At 50.9% G+C, this 10,920-nt stretch overlaps 1 protein-coding gene across 1 annotated transcript; it reads left to right on the top strand.

Moving 5' to 3' along the window:
- Positions 1-2,862: 2,862 nt before the first annotated feature.
- LOC147987662 (uncharacterized) lies at positions 2,863-6,747 on the top strand. Its single transcript, XM_087542469.1, has 2 exons — positions 2,863-6,063; positions 6,220-6,747. The coding sequence occupies exons 1-2, from the start codon at positions 2,863-2,865 to the stop codon at positions 6,745-6,747; spliced, it is 3,729 nt and encodes a 1,242-aa protein (XP_087398595.1).
- The last annotated feature ends 4,173 nt before the right edge of the window (positions 6,748-10,920 follow it).

The raw sequence follows: 10,920 nt of genomic DNA, 5'->3' as shown, positions 1-10,920 counted from the left end.
AGGAAAGCAATTGTGAGAAGAAAAAAGTGCAGCAAACTAGTGCCAAGGAAAACTAGACCCAAGAACAAGGACAAACGAGGCAGATAAGGAGCGTACCAGGCCTGTAACAACACCTTTTAGCACGCCGTAGCTTCTGCGACCAGAAGGCTAAACAGGCCATTAGCCTGCCTCGAACGACACTCCGGACGAAATAACTGTTACAATATGAACGAATGGTCATTGGGTGCCGTGGTAAATATTCAAGGGCAACCACTGAACTGATACAGGGTTATGGCCAATATACTCTGTTGAGAACAACCCAGGACCCCGCGTCGCCAGCCCCTGGCGACACGGGGGCGATCTACAGCCGCCGCCCTAGGCCTCCGCTCCTCTCTTCCCGCTCCTGCCGCCGCCCGAGGCTATGCCGGCGTAGCCTGGCCAATGACGGCGGCGGCGGGGCCCTCCCCCTCGTGCGGTGGTGGCGATCTCCTGTCGGCGGCGGCTCATGGATCGGCGGTGCACCGGCGGCAAGGAGCAGCGGGCGCCCGGCGGCGAGTGTGACGGCAACGACAGCGCGGGCGCGTTATCCCCATGGCTGAGGAGTACCTGTGGTGGCGGCCCAGATTGCAGGCCTCGTCCGCGGGCCGGCAGATCTGGAGGGCGTCTACAGGCGGGCATGGTGGGCCTGACGGCGCCGGTTTAGGCACCGCGGTGGTGCCGTGGCCGGTTAGGCGGCGGCGGCCTGGATCCATCGTCCAGTACCCGGCAGAGATGGCGGCGATCCGTGCACAAGATGCTTGGTGGAGGTCCTTCTAACAGATCCGGGTGAAATCTTGCTTCCGGCTTACTGCCAAAGCCGGCGGTGGCGGCGCTATTTTGCGACATTCCCTTCTTGAAGGCATCGCCAAGGAGAGTTTCAAGGTCACTGTCTGCTACCTCCGAGGGAAACTCTAGATCAGTAGATCAAAAGACGGCGGCGTTCTTATGTCGTTTCTCCCTTGGGGGCGTCGTTCTTGGAGGTGTGCACGGGCTCGAGGGACCAGTGGACCGCATCTTGGTGGAGCGGTGCTTCATCCTACACATTAATGGCGATAGATCTCGACGGCGTGGAGCGGTGTAGATTCGGCATCCGATGTGTGAGGATGGACTCGTGCAGGAGGAAGACGTTGTCTGGCGTCGTGGTGGCGTCGATGGCAGAGAGACCTGGCACGGTAGATGCAATAGTACAGCTCTGAAGATAGATTGGTGGCAGGTGGCTACGGCGGCCTCATACCCGGCAGGCGTCCTGATTGAGAAGTGCGCCGGATTGATGGGTGCGCCATACCCGGCAGGCGTCCTGGTTGGGTCATCAGGTCTTAGATGTTAGGTTTGGCTGCGAGGTCTGTTTGGTATTAGGCCCAGACTATCAACATCCCTACATCAACTGGATAAGAATAGCGACAGATTTTGTGTCGCTTTTGCCTAGACGGTAGTTTTAGTCTTATTGTTGTATGACTTTGTAAGGTCTTATGTAAATAATTAATAAAATGGCTACATGCATCATCTAAATGCAGAGGCCGGGGGTCCTCCTCCATTTAAAAAACAAGATTATGGCCAATACTCCTACAGTATTGATGAAGGTAACTTAGGTTAATAATAAAACCACATACAGCAAGCAAATACTGCCGGCCTGCCTGACCATGATGTCAATAATTTTTACAGAAAAAAATCCCACTTCGCACTCTTCATATCTGTCACAAATCTTTGGCCCAGAATGCAGCGAAACAGGAGAAGTGCTCACCTTCCCTTGTTCTGTAGAGAACATAGTTGGTATAATGAGAACAAAAAATTGGTATGAAGGACAGAGAGAACATAGCTGGTATGACGGAGCATTAATATATGATGAAGCAACTAATTTGCACCACCAACAAGGCAACAACCATGCCAAAGACGCTGCACATAATTGACTGACTAATTATAACTATCTAAAATATAGACTCGTGTCCAAAGACTCGGCCAGCGTATGTGTTGTCCGGTCTATATATTCAACTCATGGATGCATATGCCCATTGCGAGGGAAATAGCAACTTGGGCATACTACTCCCTGTATCGAAATACTTGTAATTGGGGGAAACTAGTACCTTTTATAGTGAAATACTTGTGATGGGGGGAAACTAGTACCTACAAGTATTTCGATACAGAGGAAGTATATGGTAACACTCTGGAAAAAGGATGGTTGAACGTTGCCCAGTGTAGCAACATGCCAACATCTACCATACTGGCCAAGCTCGCCACTAGGTTATTTCAAAATAGTTTCTGTCCAACTGCTCTCTAACTACTCTCGGGATCTGGCATGGTATCTGTCTAACCCTATCTCCAGGTCTGTCTACAGCCACTACACCACGACACCTTATACCAGTGTTATCGCACTATCTGTACCTTACCAGCAGGCAAGTCGGATCTGTTTTGCCCCAGCCCGGGACCAAGAGATGAGCACGGGGAGCTACAGTTCGGCCCCAAACTTAGAGCACCTGAAGAGAAGAAGAAACCCGTCTCTGGCGAGAGCTCGTCTAAGGATCAGAACACACGTACGAGCAGTTAGAGGGAGTCAAGAAACTCTTCCAATGCAGGCAAGGAACATGTTGAGGTGACCTCTCCTCTAAAAAACAAGTCACATACTAACAAGAGGAAAGAGGTGCCAAAGCAAGTTTACCGGCCAGTTGTAAACCGTCAGCTTCTCCTAACCGACGGAAATAACCCATCTAGCAGTGTCATCCGTGAGGGAACCCCATCGGGAGGAGAAGGCCAAGAGTTGTCTGATGATGACATTGAGCGAGATGCAAAGAAAAAAAGACCTACACCTGAGAATTCGGCGGAGGCTGCGGTGCAGCCCTGCCGGGCCCAATGAATTGCATGAGCTGGAACTGCCGGGGGCTTGGGAACCCCGAGGCAGTTCGCGAGCTTCGCAGCATTGTGAAGCAAGAAGTTCCTGCCCTGCTATTCGTAATGGAAACCAAAATCAGGGCAAAGCGAGTTGAAGATCTACGGCACCAGCTTGGTTTCGTGGGATGTTTTGCGGTTGATAGTGAAGGACTGAGAGGAGGTATTGGCCTCTTTTGGTCTAAGGACTTTGAAGTACAATTGAAAAATTATAGTTCCGGCCATATTGATGCGACGGTGCGGACGAAAGACACAAACTCCATGGAATGGAGATTCACAAAATTCTATGGAGCGCCTAGAGCGGAGAACAGACATCACAGCTGGCGCTTCCTCAGAACTTTGTATGCATTGCCACATGCGGGTTGGTTGTGCATGGGCGATTTCAACGAAACTTTGTATGGCGATGAGCACTTCAGTCGAGCGGCTAGACCGGAATGGCAAATGCGCGCCTTCAGAGATGTTGTTGAAGAAGTAGGTTTCCAAGATTTGGGTTGGTCTGGACTACCCTATACTTGGGATAACAGACAAGCCGGAGGTGATAACGTGAAGGCAAGGATTGATCGGGCTTTTGCAAACGAAGCCTTCAGGCAGCGTTATGAATCAATTCGAGTGCGTCACATCAGTGCGGTTGAATCCGACCATTGTTTCGTTGTTGCTGAGATCCGAGACAAGCCGCATGACCATGGTGCACGTCGACACAAACAGTTCAGATATGAAAACGTATGGCAGACCCGTAGGGATTATGAGGATCTTGTCACGGAAACTTGGCTGAAACAAACTCGTACCCCGGGCTTACAAGGCATCGCAGATTCGCTGGGGGCACTCCAACGCACGCTGGAGCCGTGGGGGGTACGCGAGTTTGGTTGCCCTTCACGCAATGTGAGACAGCTTCAGAAGAAGTTGGAGAAGATACGGGAACAGTCCATTGGGCGAGGCCCGTCCGAGGAGGAGAAAAAGATCGCTGCAAAGCTTCGAGAAGCGCTAAAGCAAGAAGAGATCTGGTTGAGGCAGCGGTCGAGAGTAAGCTGGCTGCGAGAGGGAGATCGCAACACAGGGTACTTTCAAGCACAAGACAAACAACGTCAGCGCATGAACAGAATATGTGGGCTTCGACGAGCTGACGGTTCGGTGTGTGCTGATCCCGAGGAAGACAAAGCGGAAATACAGTCATTCTATCAGAATCTCTACACCTCGCAAGGGGCTTTTGATATGAGTGAGTTGTTGGACCATGTCCCCGAGAAGATGACACCGGAGATGAACCAGCTGTTTGATCGGCCATTCGATGCAAAGGAGGTACATACAGCGCTTTTTCAAATGGCCCCATCCAAGGCTCCTGGAGTTGATGGATACACAGCAGGATTCTTTCAAAGGCACTGGCAGCTTCTGAAGAACGATGTGACAGATGCAGTGCTTGGTTTTTTGAACGGTTGGGATATTCCTTTGGGGTTGAATGCCACGTCTATAACTCTTATACCAAAGGTACGGCACCCACAGACGATATCTCAATTTCGCCCTATTGCATTATGCCCAGTTTTGTACAAGATAGTGGCCAAGGCGATTGCGAACCGCTTAAGATGCTATATGGACGATATTATCAGCGAGGAACAAAGCGCCTTTGTTCCTGGCCGCTTGATCACTGACAACGTTTTGGTTGCTTTCAAAAGTGTTCACACTTTGCGAAGAAGGAAGAAGGGAAGGAATACTGCATGTGCATTAAAGCTGGATATGATGAAAGCTTACGATCGGGTGGAGTGGCACTATCTCGAGGCCATTCTTCTCAGGCTCGGCTTTAGCAACGCACTTGTCAGGTTGATAATGAAATGTGTGACTTCTGTGCGCTTCTCGGTACGAGTAAATGGAGAGTTACAACCATATTTCACTCCTTCGAGAGGTCTCAGGCAAGGATGTCTAGTTTCACTATTCTTCTTTCTATTGTGCGCTGAAGGTTTTTCCTCTCTCTTGAAATATTATGGTGGCAACATTGACAGAGGCGTCAGAGTAAGCTTTCGATCGCCATGGATCAGCCATCTTCTTTTTGCAGATGATTGCTTGATTTTTCTCAGTGCAGATGCAACCGGTGCACAGCGACTGAATGCCATATTGCGGATATATGCGGAAGCATCCGGGCAGTGTGTGAATCATGACAAAAGTGCCATCTACTTCAGCCCGAATACTCCACATACCATCAGGCAAGCTCTAAAAAATATTCTGGGGGTGAACGTTGAAGCTTTCAGCGAGAGATACCTCGGTCTCCCCACAGCAGTGGGCAGAATCACTAGCGGGACTTTTGATCACATAGGTGATCGATCAAGAGGCAAGATGCAAGGCTGGTCTGAAAGGCTCTTTGCATGCGCGGGGAGGGAAACACTTTTGAAATCCATAGTACAAGCAATCCCCACGTTCAGTATGAGCTGTTTCCTACTTACAAAGAAGGTGTGCAAAAGCTTGACTTCCAGTATGGCTAAATACTGGTGGAGCAGCTCTATCGATAGAAGATCTCTTCATTGGATATCATGGAAAAATCTCACGGTACCAAAATGCAAAGGAGGTATGGGATTTCGTGATTATCATCTGTTTAACTTGGCACTATTGGGGAAACATGGGTGGAGGTTTATGACCAACCCCAACTCACTATGCGCCAGAGTTTTGAAGGGGAGGTACTTCTCCGATAGTGATTTTATGCAGGCTCAAGTGCCACACTCTGCATCGGCTGTATGGCGTGCCATCATTGCCGGGCGTGAAGCTCTTGAGGCGGGAGTGGTTCAGCGTGTTGGCGATGGCTCTACCATCAATGCCTGGACTGATAAATGGATCCCAACTACTGTCTCCAGGTCACCGATCCTCAAGCCAGCGAACACAAGTGTTGAACAGGTGAGCGATCTGATTGATAACACTAACTGGACTTGGAGACGAGACTTAGTTCGAGGTACTTTTGCCACACCTGATGCTGATGCAATTCTGAATATACCACTTCGGCAAGGTGGAGGAGAGGACTTTCTTGCATGGGCACACCAGAAATCTGGTAACTACAGTGTGAAATCAGCGTACCGAGCTTTGATGAACCGCAACGAGCAACAAGCTCTAGGCGAAGGGCCCGGCACCGGAACTTCAGTGGATCAAACACATATGTGGAAAGCACTTTGGTCTCTCAAAGTTGTCCCCAAGGTACGTGTCTTCTGGTGGCGTGTCATGCGTGGCATTCTACCTGACGAGAAGACGCTGCATTATAGACATATTCGAGATGTCAGTTTATGCAAACTCTGTCAAGCATATGAGGAAGACCTTGAACATGCGTTAATCCACTGTTCGCATGCGAAACAGTTCTGGGACAAAGCGCGCCTTGTTCTGGACATCAAGCTACCACGATTGCATCCGTCTTCATGGGCTGGCGATATCTTATGTGGGTCTATGTTCACCGACAAGGAGCGAGCAACGATAATCACTATAATATGGTCCATCTGGAGTTCTCGCAATAGATGGACACATGACGGTGAGAAGTACGACCCGGTGAACTCCATCAAACTCACTAGAGAGGCTTTGGCCTTACTTGATGTACCTAAACAACAAGCTGCAATGCTACCGGGACATGGTTGGCGGCCACCTGAATCGGATCACGTAAAGATCAACACCGATGCAGCTGTGCGGTTCGCAGAGGAGAAAAGCGGAGCGGGTGGTGTCACACGCTCCCAGACAGCACTGATGGGCGCTTGGTGCAAGCCCCATCTTGGGGTCACTGATCCTATGATCGCTGAGGCACTAGCCCTACGGGATGGAGTAATCTTCGCAAATCTGAGAGGCTATGCCAATGTGATAATGGAGACCGACAGTCTGGAGATTGTTAATCTCTAGAACACTCGTCGCAACAGTCGCTCTGTTGTGGCACCAGTTTTCTTCGAAATTGATGAGCTAGCGGATAGTTTCCATTCTTTTGTAATTCAGCATGTTAGTAGATCTGCAAACGGTCAAGCACACTTGTGTGCCCAGCGTGCATGTAATGTGTCTGTAACCGAGAGTTGGCTCTCTGAGACTCCAAGTTTCCTGGTTAGCAGCCTATTGGCTGACTGCCCAGCGAACACTTTTGTTTGAATAAAGCTCAGAAGTTCTATGCAAAAAAAAGCAGGCAAGTCGGCAACCTATGAGCCAGTTCGCTTCGATGGTCAGATAACATACTCTACATGTAGTAAGTATCTTCAGCTTTTCTCATTGTTCTCCGCAAAAATGAAAAGCTTCTGACATTATTGTCTCGAGGATCGCTCATGGTGGCTGCCATGGCATGGATCTAACAGAAAAATGTCTTTGAACACGAGGCTATATTTTACAGTTAGCGCCTTAGCGGTTAATCATGTGCAGTGTCCAGCTAGGCATGGCTGTTGGTGGTGCAAGCTTGTATATCATTGGTTGAGAAGAAGCCACCGAGCTAATAACTATGGATCCGAAGGTTTGTGGTAAACTACTCACACATCATCGAAGAGGCTATGGTGTTGATATAGAAGCCCTGCGTGATCGATTCCCCCTCCGGAGTGCCGAAAAAGGCTCCAAGATGAGATCTCACGGGTACAGAAGGTTGCGGCGGTAGAAATAGGGTTTCGTGATGCCCTTGGATGTTTTCGGGGTATATGAGTATATATAGGCGAAAGAAGTAGGTCGGCGGAGCCATGAGGGACCCACGAGGGTGGGGGGCGCGCCTACCCCCTGGGCGCGCCCTACTACCTCGTGGTCGCCTCGTTTCTTCCTTGACGTCCACTCCAAGTCTCCTGGATTGCGTTTGTTCCAAAAATAACTCTCCCGAAGGTTTTCATTCCGTTTGGATTCCGTTTGATATTCCTTTTCTGCGAAACACTGAAATAGACAAAAAAACAGTAATTTGCACTGGGCCTTTGGTTAGTAGGTTAGTCCCAAAAATAATATAAAAAAGGTATATTAAAGCCCATTAAATATCCAAAACAGATAATATAATAGCATGGAACAATCAAAAATTATAGATATGTTGGAGACGTATCAACTGGTACCAAGCGCGCGGAGCCTACTTGAGTCCATACAAGGACCGTGAAAGCAGGCACACGTGGTCGGGAAGCGCTGGGTCAACAAACCCGGTGGGCTGCTGGTAGAACACATGCTCCTTGAGGTGACCATGGAGGAAGGTGTTGGAGACATCCATCTGGTGCACCGGCCAAGCACGGGAGACCGCAAGGTGGAGAACCGTGCGTATCGTACTGGGCTTGACGACCGGAGCAAAGGTGTCGGTGAAGTCGATGCCAGCACGCTGTCGGAAGCCATGAACGGAGCTTGTGTTTAAAGAACCATTTCCTGGTAGCCGATGAAGATGCAAGCGACAGAGCGAGGTGCAGGCTTGTGAGGAGCGGAGTCGGCAGTGCTAGGATAGCAAAGGCACCCGAATATACGCAAACCATCATAAGAAGGTGGCGTATCGAACAGGAGGTGATGAGGTGCAATATTCCACCGTGGTCGGCATGGTCGAAGGTTAAGGAGAAGGGATGCAGTAGCAAGCGCGTCTGGCCAGAAGCGAGGCGGCACGTTAGCATGAAACAGGAGCTTGTGAACATAGTCATTCAGAGTGCGAAGGACGCGTTCGGCTCGACCGTTCTGTTGTGAAGTGTACCGGCATGTGAGGCGGAAAACTATGCCATGATGCGACGAAAAGGTACAGAAAGCGAGGTTGTCAAACTATTTTCCATTGTCTGTCTGAAACGCAAGGATGAAACACCCAAGTTGCGTGCGGACATAGGAGTAAAAAGCCATCAAGGTGGAGAGTGCATCCGACTTTTTGCGCAAAGGAAAAGTCCACACGTAATGAGAATAATCATCAAGAATGACCAGATAATATAAATAGCCTGAATTATTAGGAACTGGAGAGGTCCACACATCGCTATGAATCAACTGAAAAGAAAAAGAAGCAATGGTGGTGGAATTATTAAACGGCAGGCGAACATGTTTGCCGACTCGACAGGCATGACAAGGGTGATCCTTAATCTTATTACAACTGGAACTGAAACTCTTAAAAATATGACGAAGTGTAACGGGGTTGGGATGACCCAAACGAGCATGCCAGAGATCGACGCCAACGGAAAGAGTGACCGATGTGGTGGTAGTGGAAGAAGACAGATACACCGGATAAAGCTCGACGGGGCTGTCACATTGGTGGAGCACCATCCTAATTCAAGCGTCCTTGACATAAAAACCAATGCTGTCAAATTCAACAGTAACAGGATTTTCACGAGTGAAACATTTAATAGAAACAAGGTTCTTAATAAGATCAGGAGACACAAATATGTTAGACAAAGATAAAGGTGTAGAGTTAGAAGGAAAAGAAGCGTGCCCCACGTGCGTGATGGAAAGTGTGGAACCGTCGCCGACAATGATACGACGGTCGGTGGACACAGGAGTGAAAGAGGCAAGGTTATCAGGATGAGCAAACATGTGAGTCGTAGCACCGATGTTCATGTATCAGTCACCACCTCCAGTGTAGTTGTTCGGCGTAGGCGCAGTGTGCAGCGCAGCGAGGAGCGCCGGATCCCAAGGTGCCAGCGGCAGGGCCGGCGAGGGCGGCGACGGGGCCGCAGGAAGACCGTAGGCGCCGCTCAGCTGCGGCAGTGGGTATCCGCCGTACGGCTGCGAAGCCGTGTAGTACGCCTGATGCGCCGGCGGATGCGGCACGGGAAGGGTCGGTGCAGGAGCCCGTGGAACCGGCATGGTGTAAACATGAACAACACCGGTCCACGGGTTGTAGCCAGAGGCCCATGGAGGGGGCACCTGGAACTGCTTCTGCTGCTGCTGACGGGGCTGGCCGGCGCCCTGTGGCTGACCGCCGCGGCGGCCCCCACCGCGCCGTTCGGTGGGAGGGACGGGAGGGGCGGGCGGCCCATAGGGCAGTGGGAGCAGCCCCGGCTGCTGGGTGTTCAGGTATGACGACGGCACCGAAAACGGCGCCTGGTGGCGCTGCGGCGGGGGCGCGGCCGGGGCGGCTGGAGGTGCCGAGGAGCCGCCGCGGGTGGTACCGATGGCGAGGGCGGTGTGGATGGCCCGTGCCTTCACTTACTTCATCCGCGGCTCCTTCAAGCGGAGGTACGCAACAAACTTAGCGAATGACAGGTTGGGGATGAGACTGAGGTTCGCCGCGGCGTTGCCGAAGTCCTCGTTGAGCCCAGCGGTGAGCGTGCTGAGGAGGAGGTCATCATCGATCTTCGCGCCAATATCACGGAGCTCGTCAGCCAGAGTCTTTAGGCGACGACAGTAGTCATCGACGAAGGTGCTGTCCTAGTGACAACCAAAAAACTCTTGCTGCAAAAAAACGTGACGCTGGAGCTGGTTGTCGGTGAAGAGCCCGTTCAGCTTTGTTCACACGGCGCAGGCATCGTCACCGTCCGCCACGACCATCTGGAAGAGGTCCGGCGAGATGGCGAGGAAAAACCAGCGGATGATCGTGGTGTCGATGGTGGACCACTCATAAAATTCGGGGACGAGGCTGGAGTCGACGATGCCGTTCACGTGATCAATGAGGTGATACTCCCTGAACACGAGGGAAAAATAGATCTTTCACGTGTAGTAGGAGGAGTCCGCCTGCGAGAGATGAACCGACACCCGCTCAAAGATGTTCAGATTGTGGATGTTGTTCACGTTGGAAGGGTTGACGTCAGTGAATGGATTGAAGTTGGTGAACGCGGAAGACGTGACAGACGACATGGCGCTCAGCGACTCGGCAGTAGCAGCGGCTTCGGGTGCAGCGGCGGCTGGCTAGGCGAGTGGACGAGAAGTGCGGCTCCGTCGGTGGTGGCGGAGCACCAACGGCTTGGGATTTAAACTGTAGAGAATGGCCAAGTCAGAGCATCGGAGAAGAAGGTCGCTTGTTTGACGTTAACATTCGTGCTGCCACGCGTTGGCTAGTTGAGTGGGTTTATCGATTGGATCCATACGACCCGGTCGTATAGGATTTTCTTTCCTCTTTTTATGTCTGCCATGGGCAACCCCTTTCCTACGAATTACAATAATTAATAAAAATAATTT

This window comes from Triticum urartu, chromosome 2A (assembly GCF_056163025.1).
Source record: "Triticum urartu cultivar PI428250 chromosome 2A, HENAU_Tu73, whole genome shotgun sequence".
Classification (NCBI taxonomy): Eukaryota; Viridiplantae; Streptophyta; class Magnoliopsida; order Poales; family Poaceae; genus Triticum; species Triticum urartu.
The sequence above is the reverse complement of the archived record's forward strand: the minus strand, read 5'-3'. Positions and strand labels throughout refer to the sequence as shown.